This window comes from Anabas testudineus, chromosome 7 (assembly GCF_900324465.2).
Source record: "Anabas testudineus chromosome 7, fAnaTes1.2, whole genome shotgun sequence".
In the NCBI taxonomy this organism is placed as follows: Eukaryota; Metazoa; Chordata; class Actinopteri; order Anabantiformes; family Anabantidae; genus Anabas; species Anabas testudineus.
The window spans coordinates 18,518,945-18,541,923 of record NC_046616.1 but is presented as its reverse complement, the minus strand read 5'-3'; the positions used below and the strand labels follow the sequence as shown (position 1 = coordinate 18,541,923).

Here is a 22,979-nt window from a genome sequence, read left to right as displayed (position 1 = left end):
AGTGCTGCACAGGACCTCATCATGATCAGAGGCCTTTTTAATACTCTGTCACCCTGGTGTGAATGCAAATGAGAACATATCTCAAACCGCTGCAGCTATGAACATGTAATCGAATCATAATGAGCTTCGTGAAGATAGATGTTAAGTCTGAGCTATATTTGGATTGCATTAAATTGCACAGGTGTATGTGATGAAGTGGACACAGAGTCACCTGTTCAGGTGCATTGACCAGAAAACTAGTGATTGAAACTGATAACAGTGAACTGTGTCATCTGTGATTGGAGCACTGTGGATATTCTCTCAGTCAGATGCTTGTCTGGGTCGTACTACCATGGTGAGCAGGAGCGCTGTGTCCCATGTCCACCTGGCACTTTCCAGGAGAAAGAGGGGCAGCTGGCCTGCGACCTCTGCCCTGGCAGTGATGGCCACGGGCCTGTGGGGGCGAGAAACATCTCCTCCTGTGCAGGTAGAGTAGCCTACAGCAGACAACATGCATTTGTGGTCCAGTAAAGCACTGGTGCTCTTAGTAAAACTCCTCTCTGTGTCCTACAAATCACATTCAGGCCAGTGTCCAACAGGGTCTTTCTCAAGCGACGGGTTCAAACCTTGTCAGATGTGCCCACAGGGCACCTACCAGCCGGATTTGGGACGCACCCTGTGCTTTCCCTGTGGTGGAGGACTGAGCACGAAGCGGGAAGGTGCAAGTTCCTTCCATGACTGTGAAGTCAAAGGTCAGCTTCATATTCTTTTCAAAATATACTTGAAGTATGTTCAAAAGCTTTCTCACTAATGCGTCGCTTTGATTTGTAGTTCAGTGCTCTCCAGGCCATTACTACAACACAACAGTACACCGGTGTATCCGCTGCCCAGTGGGGACATATCAGACAGAGTTTAGACAGAACTATTGTATTTCATGCCCTGGGAACACCACCACTGACTTTGATGGTGCCACAAGTGTCTCACAATGCAAGAGTGAGTATGAAAATGGCTGTTTTGTGTTTTCCGATTTCTTAAACACAAGCTGGAATCTGATTTGTTTGTTTCTGTGTGTCTAGACAGGCAATGTGGTGGAGAGATGGGTGAGTTCATGGGTTACATTGAGTCACCTAACTATCCCGGTAATTACCCCGCTAACGTGGAGTGTATTTGGAACATCAACCCACCCAGCAAGCGCAAGATCCTAATCGTGGTGCCAGAGATTTTCCTGCCCTCAGAGGATGAGTGTGGGGATGTTTTGGTTATGAGGAAGAATTGTGAGTGCTGCTATTTCCGTTTTTTGTTTCTTTGGTATTTATTTTTTTTATACACACAAACACATGTGAGGTTCGCAAGAAAAACCCAGTCAACATTGTCCTTCCTGTGCCCCTGCAAGGGTCAGCTACATCCATCACCACCTATGAGACGTGTCAGACGTACGAGCGGCCTATCGCCTTCACCGCTCGCTCCAGACGTCTCTGGATCAATTTCAAGTCCAATGAGGCCAACAGTGCCAGGGGCTTTCAGATCCCCTACGTTACTTATGATGGTATGTGGCATGTTCATTTATCACACCAGCTGGTTTCTACTATCAGCTGTTTACATAAATTACACACCTGGTGTGGTCTGACTAGTAGCTTATGGTTGCTAATGTAGACTATACTGCTGTGTAACTGACCTTACTGAGTGATCTGGCTATTTGACATGCACCATTTACATTTACGTAAAAACAAAAAACAAACAAAGGAAAAACACTAAAAACCTTTTCTTCGGAGAGCTTCAGAGCTCTGGAAAAGCTAGTTGACTACAAGATGTGTTCATAAGCTCCAGAAAAGGTCACTACATAAACACACTCTTCACACTCCAGGTGCTCCAACTCCCTATTATAACCATTACATTGAAGAAAAAGATATTGCTGCTAAATATTACTACAACTGAAGATTATTTTCATTAGCACTGAAACAGAAATCTCAGAGATGAATGTTTTTTTTAAAAAACAACCTGGGTTTCTCAAGGCAGGAGGAAGTGAGGATGTTATTCTACAGCTGTTGTCCTTAAATGTCCTATTAAGTGACAGTAAACTGGATCAAAAGACGTTTCTCAATATAGGCATCAGTTATTTATTCATCTTCTGTTTTTACACACCCGAGTATTATATCGTTTCACCATCTAAGCCTGTTTCGAAATGTTGTTTTTTCCTTTTCTGATGACTAATTATTACTGTGTTTACGAATTCAGAGGACTACGAGCAGCTGGTAGAGGACATAGTGAGAGACGGAAGACTTTACGCCTCGGAAAACCATCAAGAAATCCTCAAGGTTGGTTACTTATTCATACTGTCTGAACGTCTTGTTGGTACAGAAGAGACCAACACATACTAAACAAAGCAGTTGCTAACATAATAATTGTCTTATGAGTCAGACGGTACATTAATGTTGAAGATATTTAATAATGCCGTCATCACGCACACTCAGATGTTTTTTCTTGCATTGTGCAACAGGTTGATAAATGTAATTAATACAGTGATTTAAAGACGTGTCTCAGCGGAGAGGTGACGGCTGTTTGCTCTTCCCTACAGGATAAAAAACTGATTAAGACTCTTTTTGATGTGCTGGCTCACCCAAACAACTACTTTAAATACACCACTCGGGAGTCCAACGAGATGCTTCCTCGCTCCTTCATACGTCTCATAAGCAGCAAAGTCTCAGCTTTTCTGCGACCATACAAGTAAAAGACCGCACAGCTGCCGACGCACCGGATCGCCACCCTCCCCGACATCCCCCCCCCCCTCCACCTTACAGGCCGCATCCGCAAATCTCACAGGGCTTAAAAAAAAAAAGACACAAGACATACTAAGTTTACCCTCTCTTATTTTCACGTAGGCTTTGACAATAAATACTATGCAGGCCTGAGAAATACTGAACATGAATTGTGTTTTAAGGTTTTTGTTTCAGGTTCTATTCAGTGCTGGTCTGCAGTCCTGGGCTTAAACATTTAGTGGGGATGTAGAGTATGTGAGTGGGTTTGGTTTCTATTGTGTTGTGCAATGAAACCACAAAAACAATGCCTATTTCAGACAGTAGGAGTGACGTTTTGTGTGTGGCTTGAGCTTGATGGAGCTTGTCATTGTATTTGCTTAAATGAGCGGTCTGAGTCCCAGCCCTAACTCCTACCATTAAGTATGACTGTATGTGTTGTGTAAGTGTTGTGTAACCCTGGTTCCATCTTCAATATCTGTGTGCTGTCCTTGAGAAGGAGCAGTTGTTAAATTCATGTGCCAGCTGCGTTCCACGTCATTCGAAGCCTTACTATATTTGAGCTCTTAGAGCAGCTTCCAAATTTTTTTGATTTTTTTTTTTTTTTTTTTTTTTTTTTTTACTGTTAAAACAGTTTATCTACGTTTCGTTCCATCTGTCTAGATTTTACTGGCATTTTTTCAATCTTCAGCTCATTTCTCTTGCTCTTTCTCAACTCATAAAGCAACTAGGAGGTGGTTTATCATTCCAGGAACACAGTGGACATTTGGGAGATGAATAACAAACTAATAATCGAGAGCAACAGGAACGAGATAACATGCTGTTTAGTGGAACAGCGAGAGAGAGAGAGAGAGATAAATGTCTCTGAGGGACATGATGTTTGCTGCTTCTTATAAAAGGTCACTTTAATTCTTCATTCTCATATTGTCTTTCTTATGTACTCGACACACAAACAGTCTATAGGTGTAAACAAAAAGAAGCTCAGAAGTCCTTTAGGTTGAGGTGATAAACTCACATTGCTCGTCTGTGTGACCACCAGTTTTGTCATGTTTTTATTTCACTCTTGTAAATAATGGAAATAAGTTAGACAAGGCGTGGATTCTTTAATCCTGATTTGCTTTTGGATCCTCCACTCACAAAAAACAAAAAACAAAAAAAAAAAACTTTTTGTGCCCCAGATGTTTCACTCATCTCAAATCCAAAAACAGCCCTGTTCACCCCACCCCCACCACACCCCACTTACATCTTGTTCCATGAACACAGTTTTTCCAAATCCACCCAACAAGGGCAGGTCATGTTTTGTGCACTAGACTCCAAACCTGTCACCCTACTTTTTTTTTTTTTTTTTTTTTTTTGTAGTACAAAGTGCAATGAATGAAAATTCACACCCTAATTTTGGCTACACCCTACCGTGACCCGTAACCGAGCTTGTGAAATGTGTTCTGGATTCATTATAACAAATATTTCAGTCACTAAAGGCTCCTCTGTTACTGAAAAATATTAAGTCTGTTAGAATGTAATTAAAAGAAAATGTGAGTTTGTGATATGTAAAAACGCATAGATTAAAAAAAAAAAACAACCAAAACAGGGTAAATTATTTAAAACTTAGGAAGACTAACTCTTTGCTTATTGTGAGGATCTGCCAAAAAGTCAAAAATAGAGTTCTGATGGAAAATACGCTCGTTCGCTTTCTTGCCAAGACTTGAAAAGAAGATTGATACCACTCTGTGTGTGTGTGTGTGTGTGTGTGTGTGTGTGTGTGTGCCGTAAATATGACTTTGTGTCCAAGTACAAAATCCCAAGTGTAAAAGTTGTTTTTTCTGACTGGATGGAGTGACCTCACAGTGATGACAAGAGAGACTTGGCAAGAAAGCGAATGAGTGCATTTCCCACAATTGCTGGGGCTAATGCTTTAAAGCAAGTCGTGGCCACCACCCAACCAGAAAGATATTAAAACGAGTCAGTGTGATTACCAGTATGAAATGACTGTTTCGGGGAAAGACGTCCCCACTCATGTAACTAAATACATTTAAAAAATAAGGGGAAGGTACAATTCATCAATTACAAGTATCAAAGTACCTGAACTGCAGGACGACAAAGGGAATTTGACCACATTGTCAAACATGAGGGCAGCGCTGGGCCAAAGCATGAAGAACTGATGTCACTTAACACTAACTTCAGACAGATCATTTACATTTCTAACCATGTAGACACCATCACGCAGCGTCCTACGGCCCACATGTCCTCATTCACCAAAACTCCCCCTCTTATTAGAGTCTGCTTCTTTCCTGCAACATAGGGTTTTATTTTTTTGTTTTCTTTTCAGTTTTTTTTTTTTATTTGTTGCCTTTTAATGAGAGTTTGCTATGATGTATCATAGAGTTGATAATGATATTTGCACTTGAATTGTTATTGCTCATGTAAAGAAAAATGTCTGGATTTTGTATTGTCTTTTTAAATGAATGGAATTGGTGTTCTTATTTTTCTTGTAGCTTGTTTGTTCATGAAATGCTCACTCACAGTTTAGTTTATAGAGATGAGACACATACCATTATCAACTGTAAAAAAAAAAATATGTACAGAGGTGAATGAAACAAGTTTGTACTTGTTGCTGCCCCAAACACTTATCAAAATAAACATACTGTACTTCAGCTTCACTTCAAACAAACTTTAATGTCTGTATAATGAGGTTATAAAAGATTTGTGCAAATAAGAAAATATATTATTACTGCATTATTAAGAATTTAAAGAATAATGATTTTTAGGAGGAGCACATTGTTAGTTTAGCTTAAGAGAACCTTAGTTTCAACCTCCCACCACTCGCTGCTGTTGAATGGTTTAATCAAGGTGAATTAAGAACGGTTTCGACCAGTGTACGGGTTCCTCCAGACGTGATGTGCTAAAGGGAGGGGAAACATATTGTAAAATCCAGTTCAAGTAAAACTATAATTGTTCATATACAGCCAAGAGTTATTTACTTACGTCTTGTTCTGCACTTAGGGAGTTCAGGGAGCCACTGGCCATAGATTCCACAAGTAATCGTGCGTGGACCAGTCAGGACGTACCCTTGGCGACACTCCACTGATACAGTGTCCCTGAACTGAAACTTGCCATTTCTAGGGCCCCTCCAGAAGCCGTTGGCCACATTTGGAGATGGACATGCAGCTTCTGTGAGGGGAAAAAAAGAGAAAAGAAAACATTTCTTTAATTTTGGGATTGCTGTTTCACTTATAGCATCTAGGACCTGGGTCCTTAATAGCATTGAGGACCTGTGCATTGAGGAGGAGGTGCGCTCCATGTCCCATCTTTAGTACACCATATCTCCCTTTTTCCAATAATGGTTCCGTCAAGACACCGGTAGCGAACCGCAGTCCTGTATGTGTACGGTAGCTCGTGAAGGCCTTCTATCACTGCATTTGGCACTTTGGGAGGCTCTCCACACACCACATCTGGGGGAGATACAGTGGGTTTAAATTGACTATACAGAGTGAGGGTTATGAAAAACCACCTAGCTAAATGTTTGTAGTTCAGTGCACCTTCGCATTCAGGAACACGTCCATCCCAGCCGTCAACCATGCAGTTTCTGGTTCCCTGCCCTACAAGAACATACCTGGTGACAGGTCACATGTATGTCAAAATAAAACATAACAAACAGCATAGAGTCAGGATTTTCTTTTTCCGTTTTTGCTTACCCTTCATCACAGACAGCTGTGGCCTTGTCTCCAAACTGTACTCCAGTATACATAAACTGCCCATTCAGAATCTCTCCTGCTGAACCACACAACTTTCCTTTTGGGGATGAAAAAGCAAAGTTAGGAATTTGACCAACCAGACATTATGACTTTGTAAAATTCAGTGCTTGTCAGCAGTGGCGAGCAACAACAACAAAAAGCCTCTATTCATACTGATGTTTTTATTATTCTATATTAATTTCACTTAAGAAATGAACATGGTTTACTTTTTTTTTGACCACAGATTAGAAGTTAGGTCATTATAATAGGCAGCCTCCCAATCCCAGCTGAGATGCCTGCAGCTGAGACATCAGTTTGTATTTAAGGTTCTCCTCTCCATACCATGCAGCTGAGCAGATATGATTTCCACACTGACTGATGAGCTGTATTCAACCTTTAAGCCCTGACATGCAAGTGTCCTTAAGTTAAAAAGACAAAACAGTGGAGCAAGGTAAACATGCACTACAGCATTCTCTGGAAAACAGATTAAAAGGCAAAGCAGACATGTATAAACGATTCCAGATCGTCCTGCAGCTCTACTGTGCAATAAGCACTTAGACAGCTTCACACAAAGACTTGAGTGTAAAGAAATACACCAGTTCTTACGTTCACATTTCAGAGGCAGTCGTGTCCACGTTCCATCTTTGCACGTGCGGGACCTTCTGCCGCCTGCTGAAACGTATCCCACATCACACACATACTGAACTCTGTCACCAGAAGCAAAGGTTCTCATTGTGATGTACTTGTCAGCGAGGTTCATGTTGGGGTTGTGGTCTGCTGGAGGCACGCCGCACGCACCTGCTGGATGGAGAGACAAGTGTCTGATTACATACACAAACTTTTAAAGGCCTAGTTTTACTGACATGGTGACAATCAGCTACATATCTAACCAGCACAAATCGAAACGTACCAGGACTGTCCAACATCTCTGTAGTTTTCTCAGGTGAGGGCAGGCAGCGAGGGGGGTCAGGCTGCCACTTGCCATCAGAACCACAAGTGATCTGCTTTGCTCCATCCAGCTGGAACCCCTGACCGCAGGTGACGGTCACATTGTCTCCCACCCGGTAAACGGAAACATTTCCGCCACTGGTCACAGAGTTGGCCACCGCAGGAGTGGAGCAGGTGGTCTCTCCCTCTGATGAGAAAATAGATCTCACTCATTAACAGGGATTTAACTATTTAATCAAATAATATAAGCTCATATGTTTTGAATATATAGGATCAGCTAGCTAATTAACTATTAGCTGTCTTTGTTAAATAAAGAATATAAAATATTTCTAAGTAAATGTAGTGGTCTTTGAAGTATGAAGCAGAATGGAAAAACGTGACTTTCTTATTTTATTTATCTGACTTTATACTGAACCATGCACTACGTCACCTACATATTGGAAAATATGCTGAAATTGATTCAGGGATTAAACAAAATACCTTCAGTGTGTGTCACATCCTAGGAGTAGTAGTAGTAGTAGTAGTTTCAGCATTACACAACCCTGCTCACCTTAATATCACTTCTCAGGGCTAGACCAATCACAGTGAACAGAATATGAACGGCTTTACGAGAGAACCCACCTTCACAAGTTGGGAAATCCCCAGTCCAGACAGATTTCTTGCATATCATATAGTTCAGTCCTTTCAGCGTGTATCTGTTAACATGAACACAAGTCAAACACAAGTTCCCACTCTTGTTCTTTGTGTTACTTGAGCCTCGTTAGGCACAACTTACCCCTCATTGCATACAGCATAGACCTTTTCCCCAATTAATGAATTGCCTTCGTAAATGAACTGGCCATTAGGCAGATCCCCAGCGTTGCCACATGATCTCTCTGGAAGACATCAGATTATGGTCACAACAGGAAACTATGGTGAAATTTAAGAAGTCACAACAAACACAGAGGATTTTCCACTGTTTTGTGAGACACATAAAATATTTGATATGTTAAACTGTGGTGGAGTTTTTATGGGGAGGTGACTGCTGTGCTTCAGAAATGTTATTTAAATTCTAACATGTGTAAGTAAGAAATTAAAAGCTGTTATTTACTAGTGTTTAATACAAAGTATGTCAATCTATTTTAAATGGCCGCTCTTCCTCAGTTCACAACGAGACAACTCCCCTTCATAATGGATCAATGTTTCCGTATTTACATATTTTCCTAAAAGCGGAGGCCAGCATGGGGGGGTCAGTGTCAGTGTCAGGGCTTTTAAAGACACCTGCAGGGACAATCCCAGATCTACACATAGTTAGAAGACAAAGGGTGTGGACTGGACCTTTTTAAAAGTTTTATTCATGACACACCAAATCAGTAAAACCCATGTGCTGCTATATTTCATTCTAAATTTCCTGGTAGACAGATTTTTTTTTTTTTTTTTTTAAAGCATATTGTACTTTCTTTAAATTGTAATAAGCACATTAAACCAAACACACGTTTCACACGTGGCCACTAGAGGACGCACCGCTGCTTCTGAGCTGCTGAAACTTGAATTCAATCCAAATCCCGGATTAGTTCTGCAATGTCTGACCGAAACCTGCGACCTGCTGGAAACAACAGCAGCAACCTGTGAAGGTCTCTGTGCCTGTTGCACTGTTGAACTGGGGGAAACGTACTTACTCTCGCACTTCAGACTCAGTTTGCTCCACTGGCCGTGGACGCACTGCACAGCCCTGCTGCCTCTGGATGGAGTGAAGTCCTCTGCGCAGTTATAATAAACCTTGTCTCCATCGCTGAACGTCTGTCTGCTGGTGAACTTCTTGTCCAGACTGGTGTGAGGATATTCAGACGGTGCCGGACATTTCTTTGGCACTCGAGCTATGTTATTATTATTATTTTTTTTAAAATAAGATTAACAACCATCAGTCAAAATATAAAATCCCAAACTCCCTTTAATATTACCAATAATATTATTTTTTATTATTATTATTTGTTTGTTTTAATTTACCTGAAGCCAATAAGGCAAAGGATAAGACCAGGACATTCCAGCCGACGCTCCTCATGTTTGTCGTCTGTGTCGTTCAGTGCAAAAACAAGTGATGCAGTAGCAACAGGAGGATCACATCAAGTAATTTATAGAGGAGGGAGGAGTAAGAGCAGCTCAGGACAGGGCATTGTTTCAAAGAAAGAAAAGAACCACTGGGTGTCTTATCAAATGTTTTAAAGTCATGACCTGACTTTGTGTCAAAAATGAACAATGTAGGTGACAATATATAAAGTACACTTCCAGTGTGGGAGATGGGCACAGAATCTACATTCCTTCTTTCAAGCAGTCTGAGTCTGGACACATTAACGTAGTATCTTCCAACATTTAAATAACATTTTTTGGTCAAAATATTCACTGTAACTTTAAAACACATCAATTTCACTTGACCGATTCAGACCTAGTTTTAGTATCACATGAAACCAAGGAATGTGGATTTTGGCCTCTGTGATTAAAGGGTGTGTTGGGACGGCATTTTTAAATCTCCAGTCTGAGCAGGAGAAACGATTACAGCAGGAAATCTCCTGAGGGCACTCCTGAGATGTTGCATTCACAAGAATGACCTTTGATGACTTTAATAGTATTCCTCACCTATTTACTAAACAGTTCCCGTCTCTTGACTCAGCCACAGAGCTCTGCATCTTTGAGCCAAGTTGTTTTCCTACTTATTTTAAACTTCACAGAGAACTGGTTGCATTTCCTGTAGTGGTGGCCGCAGTCATTCCAGAGCATCCCCAACGTAACTTTTAGTCACCATGACTGTGACTCAGCACACACTGACTTTTTACGTTTACTTTTAGTCATTTCTTTACGCTTAACCAAAGAAAACTCCAACTCAGAAACAACCTGGGAAAATCTTGAGGTTCAGTGTTTTCCCAACTCGACACTCGGGGCAGGAGGAGCCGGGGATCGACTGCTGACGCTCCAGTTAGTAGACAACTTGCTCAATCTCCTGAACCACAGCTGTGGTTCACCTTTGGGAACATAAGCTAAGCCAAAAAGTTCAGTGTTTAATGAAAACTTTAATCTATTATCTGTTATGTGCACTATGTAATGTCATATGTATGTAACACATAGCCAAGAGAAGAATATAACACTGAGTTAGATGTTTTTGAGACATTTTATCTCACAGGGCTGAAATAGCTGGGGAAAGGCCAAGGCTGCGTCTTGGCATACTTATTCACTTGCAGCACAAACTCAAGTCATGAGATTACTTAGAAACTGTAAACTGAAATTAAAACTAGGGACAATAACACACGCTGGAGATGTGGTGAAAAAAAGTGGAGATCCTTGTGCATCTGATATATTTCTAGGTAAAGTAAAAAAAATAAGATTGTCTTTGTATAAAAAGACATTTAGCACGACTGCGTTGTGTTTATTTCAGTATGTAACGACCTGTCACATCATGAAGTCACTGTAGAAAATGATTTACAGTCCTACCCTTATCTACTCTACTCTAATATGCTTTAGATTTTAATTTAAATGAAGTCAACAGCCAAGACTCGGTATCAATCTACGCTCACTAACTCATAATGAGGCTTTCTGAATTACTTGTATATTAAAACTAGAATTAACACATTGTGGTTGTCTGCCTTCCACAACCAGTCAAGTAGCAGTTTAGATTTTTATATCTGTCAATAATAAGTTTATGCATGAGTTGTGCCATAACTAAATAAAAAAATCTTTCCAGGCAATTCATACATGAATCAAGAATGGGACATACATGAAGTCACACTGACCTTTTCTTTGTCCATTAAAATCTAACGTGTTCGTTCTTGACAGACAACCTGAAATGATGTGAATAGTAGATGATGTGGCTATAAGGGGGTTATGTGTCTGTCAAAACTGCAGTGTAAACAAAATAATAATAAATAAATAATTACTTGATACTTTCATACACCTTAAGGAAATTCTCATTGACAGGCAGCTCCTTTGAAACACCAGGGTTTTGGGGTTCAGTGCCTTCTCCTGGAACGCTGGCCAGGAACAAAGGGCAACCGGGAGCCGAAGCACCAGCCTTTGTGGTTCATAGATGATTGACCTATGAACTCAGCCGCTGCAACACTGCACATAAATTAAATGTTCAATGTTCAAAAAACACTGCACAGTGTGTAAATGTATGTTCATTTCACCTCTGCCCTTCCTGTTTTCGACTGTGATTCTACACGCTGTAAAGTAGGTAAATGTTGTCTGACTACTGACTTTCTGCACATGTTTACACTCCTCAATGACAAAGCAGCCCTGCCTGAACATCATAAACTAAATCTCAGCCACAAACCTCACTGTGGCTCAAACCTTGATGGTCTGACGGGACCTTGGTTCACTTATAAACAGAAACGTAATCTAGAGAGAATTGGGGACTTGTTAACAGAAGCATATTCTCATGTTTGGGTTTTACACATTTCTTTAGTATTTTAATACAAATACTAAAAGTAATTAATACTTTCTCTTCAAATATCTCATAATATATTTTTGTTTAACATCTGAAATCAATTTAAACTAATCAATGCTTTTTAAAAAAAATCTAAATAAGTCATTAAAAGGATAATTTCAGGCCTCAAAGCAACTTGCTGATTAAAATGTCTGAAATAAAAGTGATTTGTCCTGTTCCTTCTCTATTTCCCTGATGATGCAGTTCAGCAGTTGTTAATAGTGAATTACTTCCATTTAAATCATGTTGCATCATGTGAGTTAGTGAGTGTAGCCAAAGAACAGAATTCAGGACTTTTCACTGTGTGTGTGTTTGTGTGTGTGTGTTCCTCACAAACGACACCATTTAATAATAATGATATAATTTCCTCTGTTGCACCTGTTGAAGAAATATTACATAATAAAATAATGATAATGATATGAAAATAATGTTGCTTTATTTTTAAAAAAATCATTAACAATTTTATTCGTGTAACACAGCATCTTACCATAAACATCTCTCTCACAACTCTAGATGTGGCTTCGGAAAATGTGTGCAACAAACTAGGTGGTGACATTAGAGGGTCTGGCCCTTTATGGACAGTATTACTCACTCGAAGTCAAAATAAGAAATAAAAAACAGCAAAAGCAGCATCAAATTTATTTAATGATAAAATATATACATAATAGTTTGTAATTTTTAAGACAGTCAAATGTTTTGCTAATAACCTTTATGCATATTATCCATTTTATATACTAAAATAATTCAATTTTAATTGGTTACTATTGTTACAGTCTTACATTCCTTTAAATAAAATAACTTTTCTAAAAATAAGGGATAAAAGTCATCTGAAAACATTATCATGGCATCACTTAACAGTTACGAGGAAAGATCCAGTGTATTTGAAATATCTCACCACTTTCATGGAATTCAAATGTGACCAGCTTTACATGATCATATAAAGAGACCGAATATGTTAAAGCCATTTGAGTACAAGGAAAACCACATAAACAGGCATTACATAAAAGTGAGATCATCATATCATCACGGAGGAAAAGCTGAGAAACAACGTAGCTGCCGCACGTTTTACAGGGATAAATAACACATTTCAACACCCATTGCAAACAATGGTATTTAAAATGCTTAAATTTAAGACACTTCTGGTCAGATCACCAGAGGATTTGCATTTGCATAACAAATTAAGGCCATGCATGGCTTTGTTGAAGAGAAGCTTTCTCTTACAATAAAACTAAAGGGAAGTGCTTCCTCTGAGCTGCACAATTCATAATCAATCATCTAATACAGCATATTTTGACTGTAGGCTATAGTATGTGAAGTGTGCCACTAACTAATTTTACATTTTAGTTTTTACATACTACAAATGTTCATTGTATACAGTATCCAACAAAACTGAGTGCACCACTGTGCATCATTCCAACTTTAAATGGTTAAATTAAATGTAACCATCTTAAATAATTATATTATTTTAACAGAACATTCTTTGGTCAGATGAAACAGACAAAATGAGTCAGGACCAAATGGGGTACAGTGCAGTGGCTGCATATTGTTGACTGTGCAACATGAAATTAGCATCCATACTGTAAATGCACTATGAAATGCTTCATTTCATGTTTGTTTCAAATGTTTCATTCCAATACTCAATGTGTCAAATGTGGGAACTATGAATCAAGTGAGTAATATTTCTGCCAATATAAGAGAGGCATGCAAAGTTTAACATAAAATAAAAGAAAAGACTAGAATCTCACAAACGAATGTAGTACGGATGATGCTAGTTTTGTTGTATAGTGTATGTGTCATATGGCTCAAAGCTCAATTTTGAGGAGTGCTGTGCAAAAACATTTAGTTCATGCTCACAAAAACCAGATACTTCAGTATAGACACGGTGAGTAATACAGTGTTTAAGGATGCGATGGCTGAAGATGGTTGAGGTTTTACAGCTGTCCTCATTGGTGTTACATTCATTTGGAGTTACGCCTGGGATAAATGACAAAGTGAAGGTATGAGATGTTTTAGAGTGAACAGTGCAGGTTTCCTGCATGACTGATATGAGGAAAGGGCTGAAATACCTCTTTTAGTTCTTCTCTAACTCCGTACAGTCGTCTGTGTCGGCTGCAGTGAAACCGTTCAAAGAGTCCTGGACGCAGAGGAAAGTTGGAGACAGTTGGCGGAGAGAAAGCAACAGAGGAATGAGGTGTTTGTTTTGACTGGCACTGACTGAACTCAAGCTAATTTTAAAATCTGAGGTCAGCAGCCAGAGTGAAGCACTCTCTTTCTGCTCACTCCCAGTTTCTGAAGCACCGTAAATCTAATAGTAATAAAAGGTCACTCTGTGGGCAGAAACACTGGCAAAGACATTTACACGCTATTTGTAAAGGGGACTTTCTGTTTGTAAAAGCTCCAGACTCTAAAAACAAATATTTTGGCTCAACAAATAAAATCTAAACATCTGGTGAAGTTAGTTAGTTAATTAATAATAATAATAATTGATACTTTATTAATCCTCTTGGGGAAATTCTTGTGGACAGGTAGCTGCATCTTATGGGTTCAAAGTTCAGTGTCTTGTCCAAGGACACTTGGACATGTGTCTTTTACTGTCAAGTCTCTTAATCATGTCATATACATTATTATTATTAGACAAAGTACTATACTGACCTCGCTTTGAAGAAACTCCGCCCCCTCAGATGCCTCAGAGAACTGCATGCTGGGTAACGCAGGGGCCTGGGACATGCGGGCATGTGGAGGGTTGCCCATGCTGTAAAGACGAGGTCGTTTTAGCTGGTCTTGGCTGGACAGCGGCGTGAAGCTGTTCCGTCTGAGGAAAGCTGGCAACACAACATCTGGTCGGACTTTATTCTGCCGGGTGAAGATCAAACACACAAGGTAGAGTGAGTAACAAGTGTATTATGTTGTACTAATTAAACGTCTCCTTAGTGTGAAATCACTGTGTCTCATGTGAGCGACTGTGAGGAGACAAATTAATAAAAACAGCAACTCAGACAAACAGCCATAAATATAGCAGACAGGATCTTTAACAAGATGTTTCTCAGTAAATGTGTTTATGTGTTAACACCCACTCTGTCTGGAACTTGAGGTTGAAATTCTTGACACTAATTAGCACAAACATTACAGATTTGGGTGCTAATTTATTAATCATTTTATTTATTTATTTCATTTCCGTGTTCATTCTACCATTAGTAGTGAGACACAGATCTCTCCCAATATGATCTCTGTAAACCCAATCATTGATTGCCTTTCTGATGTTTTAATGATGACGGTGATTGAGGTACTACTGCTGAGATTTCCAAGTACATTTATGATATGACATGATATTACCGGTGCCAAAAGGTTACACGTAACGACAGGGATGTCATTTTTTTTTTAAACATTACAACCATCAGTGAAAATTTGCCTTTCTTTGCGGTTCTTTATGATGCTGGGGATAGCGGTTGCTTAGCTTAGCTTAGCATAAAGACTAGAAACAAAGAAAAACAGGTAGTTCACTCCAAAGAGCTGTGGGAGGCCGTTTTAATGGCGCCACAGTGGTGTAGTAGTTAGCACTGTAGCATCACAGCAAGAAGGACCTGGGTGCACATCCACGTGTCTGTGTTTGTTTTCTCCAGGTACTCTGGATCCTCCCACAGACCAAAGACATGCAATTAGAGACTTGGATGTTAAATGGTGACTCTAAACTGCCCTGAGATGTGAATGGTAGTCTTTATATGTTGGCCCTGTGACAAATTGGTGACCTGGCCAGGGTGCGCCCTGAACAAGATGTATAAACCAGAACAAGTGTAAACCTTGGATGAAGTATGAATATTATCACTTATGAGATGTAGTCATGAACTAAACATGGATATCTGATGCTTCAGAACTAAAACAGCACTGTGTAATTTGCATGCACTGCAATGTGCACTACACTGAAATGGCAGCATGTGTATGACATAAAATAACCAAAAGGTCAGAAGCTTACTAGTGGTCTGTCTCTGTGAGTGTTGACAGCCTCCACCTTTAGGTTAAACATGTCCACTTTACAACCTAGAAAAGAGACAGGAGAAAAATATGTCATAGGCCAGCAAAGGAAAATGTTAGGTTTAGTTGACATATGAACAGTGTAGTGACTTACCATAAGCCACAGGGGTGAGTTTTAGGACAGTGTGCAGGGGACACTTCAAGTAAGGCAGATCATCTGTGCCAAGAAAAACAAGATGACTTGTGAGAGTTTCTGTGCTGTGGTTCTAACCTTAAAGTGTGGATGTTTCTACAGACAGCTGTGCAGCACATGCTACTCTTTAAAAGGCACAGTACATGTTGTTAAGTCTGTAGTGCTGCATGTCCCAAAAGGAGGGCACAACAGAATAACATGCCAGTCTGGGCTGCACCCACACAGGCCTGTTTAACTGCGGTTTAGCCTTTAAACACAAGTGCAGCCATGACCACTTCCTTTGCTGATGAAACTCTTCGTCTGCCCTATGTCCAATTATGGTTCTGAGCAGCATTTTTCCACTCTAACCACCCTGTTATTATTAAGGTGCACACATTTTTAAAAGCACACACATTTTTCCCCCAGTGTATTTAGTGTCAGTTAATATTTTAATCAAATTATTTTCACTTTTTTTTGCCTATCTACATAATTTTGATATAAAGGTTCACTGTGATATGACAAGCCTGAAAGAACCTTGTGTTACTTACTGGAATCAGTAAATTATGGCTAATGTCATTAGAGATATCATTTCTGAAAGAGTCTATTTCAAATACGTATTCTGACTGATGTGGAGCTCACTCTAAAGACCTGCTGAGATACAGCACTCACATAACAAGCTACTAACCTAAGCTTATGCCTAATCCTCTTATATAAGTCAAGGCTATATGCACTTCCAGAACAAGGTCAGATCAAGGCCAATGAAATTTTAAATAACAATCCACTCGTTTGATTTCTGTGGAACTGATTTACAGTACAGTATCACTTGAATTAAAATAATCATATTAGCTTTTAATAAATGATAAGTTCAATTGCTGGCAGAGGAATCAACTGCATGAGGTAAATATCTTTATAATGTAAGGTGTTGTCTTGGTGCATATGTAGTTTCTGTTCATGCATCTAACCTGCACTCTTATCCAGGAAATAGGCCAGCAAGCAGCGCATGACAGCCTGATGACAGATGACCAGAACGTTGCCCTGTCGCTCCAGCTCCATGATGACTGGCTCCAGCCGCTGAACCAAGTCTTGGTAGGACTAGAGAGATGGGAAAGCCACATGTTAAGTGTAATGACACAGATGTGACCAAAAACCTCATAAATCCTAAACTAAGGAAAATTCTCACAAACAAAACCCCTCAAACGAAGAGCTTTTACCTCTCCTCCAGGGTAGCGGTAGTGATACTTGTCCTGGTCCCTCATGGCAAACTCCTCTGGGTACTTCTCCTCAATCATCTTATAGGTCATCTCTTCACACACTCCCTGCAACACAAATAAATAAGAACACTCAAAAACTACAGGCCCGCGTTGTGTGTGCGTCATGTCCATGGTACTATGGAGAACGTACAGCATCTATTTCATTAAGGATCTTCCACTGCTCATAAGGAACACCAAGCTCCTCTGCCGTCTGAATGGTGCGTCTCAGTTGACTTGTCCAAACCTTCAGGTCTGACAGACGGTGCTCTTCCACAAAACCTTTCAGAGCTGCTGCAAACTGACAAAGAGAACATATAGGAGTGATGTATATGTTGGAGAATTGACAGCTAAACACAGAGTTTAAACAGCAAATTAAACAAAGTAATCTGTGCCATAAGTGCCCTGACATCTGCTGATTTATAGCAGCAGGATTTTACTGAATCCATGTGGCTGGATTTATGCTAGTAAATGTCCACTGCAATGCGTTACCTGGACTGAATTGTATTTCAATTTGTCCACGTCAGTACAGTATTTAAAAAGGACTGATTCAACATTAGAGCAAATATAATTTCTTTGCTTTCTTGCTGGGAGTTGGATAACAGATAGATAACAACAGTTAGACAAAACTACACTACATATTCTGATGCTGTTCTCTATATGTGAGGCTACCACTGGTTGGCTGTTTACCGGCACATAACCTTTATATTTTCAGTTCAGGTTGTCATCTTCAGAAGCAGGCCGACCAAGATTACAGCTTGTATAGTCTGAACAACAATTTCCTGAACTAAAATCACTGGGGGGAGTTTTCACTAGATATTTAAAGTGATATTTTAACATAGAGAAGGCAAAGGGTGGTTTCAAACCATTCATGTATTGTACTCCCCAAACTAGTGAAAAATCTGTGACGTCGGCCTTTAAAGCACCTGCTTCCCTCCCTCCGACAGTTCAGAGTCTCCCCCGATGAGTCCCTCTATATTATGTTGGCTCTCGCCGTGCCGACAGAGGTAGATGGAATGGGAGTGTACATGGATGTTCATGAGGTAGTAGACAATTTTACTCTGGATGTAGTCCTGCACCCTGTTGACCAAGAAACGTTGGCCGACATTTATGATCTGGATAAAGGACAGGTTCCTGCAGAGCACATGGAAACAAGCACAACAAAAAGTGAGTCAACAACTAGAGACCTTGATAAAATAAGGAAAGGATATCTTGTCCTTCTGGTGTAGTCTAAATATCCTGATATGTCATCCATCACATGCTGCAAAACATTTTGTATCAGCAGCTGGTTAACTGTGACAGAGTTCAGGGAGATCAGCAAACCATCATCTCTACAGATATCAAAAGTTATGTTTGGTTTGGTTTGAGCTACTATTTACACAAATACACGTATGACGCAGTTTTGGTTCTGTTCAGTTGATTAATAAGGAAACCAAACAAACCAACTACAGTTTAGAGATTTACATTTAGTCATTTAGCAGATGCTTTTATCCAAAGCGACTTACAAGTGAAGATCAAGGCAAGCAAACAAAATCTAAGACATGTAGTTAATGACCACATATCTGAGCCTAATTATTTTTCCACATTTTGAATTTCCCATATATCAGCTCCACAAATCAAAGGTCAACAAATACCAGACATTACATTAGAGATATTACACATGAATGCCTGTTTCCACCTGCTGGATGATTCCTGTAAGTACATGTTTTAGCAACACAAAGGCCAAGGACAACACTGGAACAATTACATTGGATTAGTGATGAGAAGCATTAAACAACATCAAGGCAAAAAAAAAACACAAAAAAAAAAGTTCTTACTTGTCATGTTCATCTGGATCTAATGGTTGGTAAGTCACTTTATAACATTCTATTCTCTTCAGAAAGTCCTCCATGACACTTTCTCTGTTCCTTTCAGGGTAATCTGGACTGGACACCTTCACTTCCTTTGTGAAAGAGATATTTGTAGAGCTGATTCATGCTGACGTATAACAGTTCAAGGACAAACGTGAGCTCTGCAGGAGTATTTATTCACTTTTAGTGAGCATATAAGTATTTACCATGATGTTTTCAGCGATGACATCTGGGTCGTCACATATTGATTCCACAAAAAACACCTACAATAAAAGACACAAGAAATGTATAATCCGTGTAAAAACATACTATATGAACAACAATTGTGCCAAGATGATTAACTCATCAATATAAATCTGACCTTGTATGCGTTGTCTTTTGCAAAATTAAGGATGAGTTCCCTCCTCTCTCTGGTGGTGTTGGTGGCATCAAATACCTAACAGACAGCATAGGGTCTTCAGGCCAAATTGTATATAATTTAACAACAGAGAATATAAACACTGTTTAGTCTTCATACAGCGATCTGGCCTCCCTCCTCACTGAGATAGGCCTTCACATCCTGCAGTGCCACTAGAGCGCACTGTCTGTGGAAACACAATTAGAAAAATTGGTCTGGAAAGCAGTCTTACAAAAGCTTTAAATTGCCTATTTAAATATATCTTCAAGTGTGGCCCTGTTGTTTATAAATCAGTCAACTACACCATAGGAGGTAAACGTGAAGAGGAGCTCTCTTACTCACTTTCTAATTCCCATTGCTTCTTCATTGTCGTGTCTGAAGAAATCGTAGGATTTGTACGACTTCACTGCATCTCTCCTGTAAACCCCAAGGTTGAATACTGCAGGACAACCGATGGAGGGGGACAGAAAAAGATGTGCAAACACAGCGAAATGCATTACTGTACTGTAAGTGCTATGTATAGCTCAACTGCATCCACCAAACCAGTTCTTCTGCATTCATGAGAACTGGCATAAACATAACTGCAAATTAAGCTTTGCCTTAAGCACAAGATTTGAAGTACTGTAGTATCTGTGAATGCCAAAATAATTTCTTTGTATATTCAACTTCCCATTTCAGAGATCGCAAAGGCCCTGAACCTAATTTCAAACTGTCTCTTACTGGGTTCATTTCCTGTGTAAAACTCAAATGTGTTGCTTCTGCACTGACCCTTAGTCGGTACTCCAATCCAGTTGAGGTAACGTGTCAGCTTCTTGGACATGTAGGTCTTCCCTCTAGCAGGCAACCCAATCATTACTATCACGGTCGGAGAATTGGTCATGTAGGACGCCCAAGCTGCAGTTTGCATTCACCACAATCATGCATACACACACGCAAACACAATCAGAGTTCAGTTATTGCTTCACTTGTAAAACCAACACTGAAATGTCCTATCTGTCATTAAAGGGCATTTATATGTATGCTGTATAACAGTAACAATCCAGCGTGACCTCTGCTGTGTTCCTTTCAGCTGATCTTTTCTGTTTCTCAACTGCTGGCTAATGTTAAGTCCTAGGACTTAGTAACCAAATTCAGTAATCCGCCGTAACCTTGTCTGCTGGAACATGAAGTGGAAAATATTCCAACATTTCTTTCCTCCTTTTGTCTCTGGCGAGACCAGACTTGACTACAAACAGATCTCGTAGCAACTTTGAGTCCCAGCAGGCAGCAACAGTTCTGTGTTCAATACATATTTTCAATCCATAGCATATTTTTCATTAAATATATTCCGTGACATTTGACTGTGAAATATAAATGAAGATGAACTGTGATATTTCTACTGTCTGGCTCAATGACTAAGAGTTGACCTTGCTAATTACTGTATTACTCTTCTTCAAAAGGTATGTGTGTGTGGGCAGGTGACTTTGCCTTTCCACATTCTACACATTGCTTACATGACATTTAACAGTCGGTGTCTGTTGAAACGTTATCAACTGATAACTAGAGAATATGATTACAAAACCATTACAGCAAAATGTTACTGCACCATTTTGATTATGTGCTAGTTAAGGTGCACAGAGTTCAATCATTAATACAGAACAGGTCGGTGCCTCGGGTAATGTGTCAACGTTTCACCCTCAGTGCATGTAGACGAAAAACAAACCACTCACAGCACTTCTTCTCATGGGACCTGAGGTCTGTCCTTTTGGGCTCTGCTGAGCCGTCTGAAGCAGCTGCAGGTCTCTGTTGCCTGGCAGCCATGACGAGCCTGATGTGTCTCTGACTGTCCTGTCACAGTTTATCCAGGGGCAGCAGGTGATGGCCACTGGTGAGATATGTTCAGTGTCTCTCTGGTGAGGATGTAATATGTAATATGTTTAGTTTATTAGAAAAAGTGGCAGCTTGTCATGTCATACACAAAACAAACAAACAAAAGTACTCCACCCCTATTTATAGAAAAGTGCAGCAATGTCATTTTGGTTTTGTATACAACATTCTTGGATTTGCAATAGAACGTGTATTTATCTTGGTAAGCATAGGTCAGTAAGTGATATGTTTCTGTTTAAGTATGGCCACAGTGATTCTTCCATAGGCTGAGATTCGGGGGGTCTAAGCACGATCACGTTTTTCCTGTATGAGCACCGAGCAACTCCCGCCCTTATGCACATGCACTTGACAAAGGTCAAGTGTTTGGTGGTGGTTGCCTGAAGAATGCATTTCCTGGTCTTGGCTTCAGTGTAGTCTGGATGAATGAAAAAGGTGGGCAGGGCTGGTCACAGGGGGTTTGATTACAGCAGAGAAACAATGGTAAAATAAAAAGAGAAGGATTCCTTTCCATTTACAGCCCAAGCCTGTTTGTAGTTTCAGCAGTTGACTATACAAAAAAAGGAAGGTACCTGGTGTATCACTATGTAAATGGGATTAAAGCTGAACTGACAGCAAGCTTCTGCAAAAAGTAGTTCACTACACCCCAGCACTGATCTATTAGTCCTTGATGCTCTAATTAAGTTAAAAAACTGCATCATTCACTGTTACACACTGAATGATGCAGCAGGAAGACAGAAACATATCACTTACTGACCTATGCTTACCAAGATAAACACTAATAAATAAAAAAACAGCAAATATTGAAACTAAAGAAATTCAAACCACTGCATTATCAGGTATCAATTACCAAACAGCTTCAAGTACATTTCAGTGTAATTAGGTCAAAGCAGTGGACTGAAGGTAAAGTAGCAGTTTAACATTGGAGGAGCTGCGTCTTCCTGCTGCATCATTCACTGTGTAACGAGCCCTGTAGGCCTGCAAACTTCTGCACTTGTTCACTTTACGAGGTGACGAGGTTTCTAAAAGAAAACGCTGACACAGGAAACTTACCACAAATGAGCAAGTGGACGGTGAAATGTGTTTTCCTTCTTTACTACGATGCCAGCACCACCACCACCACTCCGCCTTCGCCTTCACCCGAGACTCCTTCCTCCTCCAGGAGGTTTTAGCTCCGCCCCTTTCGGCGTCTGCAGCTGCCGGAAGTTGGTTTGCCAAGTTCAAGGGGACAACAAGCGCTTCCTGATGTGTTTTTCAAAATAAAACCCTCTAACTCGAGCACCCTGTGGAGTATTTAGAGAAATCTATGAATCACTCCACACAGACATAGAACATCAGACTGCTCCTTCATTCTCCTTCACTTGGCGCTAATCTTCAACTCGGCCTCTCATTTTAACACCTTAATTAGTTATAGATTTGCTTCTATTTTTTCTGTGTCCAGTAATTAATATACAGAAAACCATAGACAAAAAAAATCTGACATAGATCAACTGGGCTACAACAAACAATTATAAAACAACATACAAACTCAACTGGCAGAAAAGTTAGGATGATGTATAAAATATAAATAAAAGAGAAAGCAATGATTTACTCATCATTTCAAAACCCATTTGATTG

The 22,979-nt window shown here is 39.9% G+C and overlaps 3 protein-coding genes across 6 annotated transcripts in view; 1 reads left to right on the top strand and 2 right to left on the bottom strand.

Annotated features, from left to right (window-relative positions):
- Positions 1 to 5,383, top strand: part of scube3 (signal peptide, CUB domain, EGF-like 3) — a 63,193-nt gene extending 57,810 nt beyond the window's left edge. For both annotated transcript variants that reach the window (XM_026369007.1, XM_026369006.1), the window contains 7 exons: positions 305 to 466; positions 564 to 731; positions 811 to 972; positions 1,056 to 1,253; positions 1,373 to 1,525; positions 2,215 to 2,294; positions 2,555 to 5,383. In XM_026369007.1, coding sequence (XP_026224792.1) covers positions 305 to 466; positions 564 to 731; positions 811 to 972; positions 1,056 to 1,253; positions 1,373 to 1,525; positions 2,215 to 2,294; positions 2,555 to 2,707 — 1,076 coding nt within the window. In that variant the 3' untranslated portion in view covers positions 2,708 to 5,383. The remainder of the gene's footprint in view (positions 1 to 304; positions 467 to 563; positions 732 to 810; positions 973 to 1,055; positions 1,254 to 1,372; positions 1,526 to 2,214; positions 2,295 to 2,554) is intronic.
- Positions 5,384 to 5,389: 6 nt separating this feature from the next.
- LOC113167993 (C4b-binding protein alpha chain-like) lies at positions 5,390 to 9,518 on the bottom strand. 2 transcript variants are annotated; one of them, XM_026369010.1, is made up of 11 exons: positions 9,398 to 9,518; positions 9,070 to 9,267; positions 8,187 to 8,286; positions 8,033 to 8,106; positions 7,374 to 7,598; positions 7,070 to 7,264; positions 6,425 to 6,521; positions 6,269 to 6,342; positions 6,002 to 6,181; positions 5,715 to 5,900; positions 5,390 to 5,631 (listed from the first exon to the last, which is right to left on the bottom strand). In XM_026369010.1, exons 1-11 carry the CDS (start codon positions 9,450 to 9,452, stop codon positions 5,585 to 5,587), a joined length of 1,431 nt encoding a protein of 476 aa, XP_026224795.1. In that variant the 5' UTR covers positions 9,453 to 9,518; the 3' UTR covers positions 5,390 to 5,584. The 2 variants fall into 2 exon arrangements, with proteins under 2 accessions (XP_026224795.1, XP_026224796.1); XM_026369011.1 differs by having other exon boundaries at positions 7,070 to 7,261.
- Positions 9,519 to 12,283: 2,765 nt separating this feature from the next.
- Positions 12,284 to 22,554, bottom strand: LOC113167992 (6-phosphofructo-2-kinase/fructose-2,6-bisphosphatase 2-like). 2 transcript variants are annotated; one of them, XM_026369008.1, is made up of 17 exons: positions 22,416 to 22,554; positions 21,209 to 21,388; positions 20,268 to 20,393; positions 19,842 to 19,938; positions 19,620 to 19,686; positions 19,464 to 19,538; positions 19,309 to 19,365; positions 19,070 to 19,194; positions 18,179 to 18,386; positions 17,407 to 17,553; positions 17,217 to 17,321; positions 16,968 to 17,097; positions 15,988 to 16,050; positions 15,835 to 15,899; positions 14,517 to 14,717; positions 13,931 to 13,998; positions 12,284 to 13,838 (listed from the first exon to the last, which is right to left on the bottom strand). In XM_026369008.1, exons 2-16 carry the CDS (start codon positions 21,297 to 21,299, stop codon positions 13,936 to 13,938), a joined length of 1,620 nt encoding a protein of 539 aa, XP_026224793.1. In that variant the 5' UTR covers positions 21,300 to 21,388; positions 22,416 to 22,554; the 3' UTR covers positions 12,284 to 13,838; positions 13,931 to 13,935. The 2 variants fall into 2 exon arrangements, with proteins under 2 accessions (XP_026224793.1, XP_026224794.1); XM_026369009.1 differs by having other exon boundaries at positions 12,284 to 13,840; positions 13,935 to 13,998.
- Between the last annotated feature and the right edge of the window lie 425 nt (positions 22,555 to 22,979).

Bases quoted from the DNA above. Each gene is read 5' to 3' on its own strand.
- LOC113167992 (XM_026369008.1), bottom strand. From the start codon at position 21,299: ATGGCTGCCAGGCAACAGAGACCTGCAGCTGCTTCAGACGGCTCAGCA. The intron at 19,366-19,463 runs GTCAGATTTATA...CTTTTATTGTAG, and splicing joins CAAAAGACAACGCATACAAG to GTGTTTTTTGTGGAATCAAT. The intron at 19,195-19,308 runs GTAAATACTTAT...TCTTTCACAAAG, and splicing joins TCATCGCTGAAAACATCATG to GAAGTGAAGGTGTCCAGTCC.
- LOC113167993 (XM_026369010.1), bottom strand. From the start codon at position 9,452: ATGAGGAGCGTCGGCTGGAATGTCCTGGTCTTATCCTTTGCCTTATTG. The intron at 8,287-9,069 runs GTAAGTACGTTT...GATGTCTTCCAG, and splicing joins ACTGAGTCTGAAGTGCGAGA to AGAGATCATGTGGCAACGCT. The intron at 5,632-5,714 runs GTAAGTAAATAA...CCCTCCCTTTAG, and splicing joins CCCTAAGTGCAGAACAAGAC to CACATCACGTCTGGAGGAAC.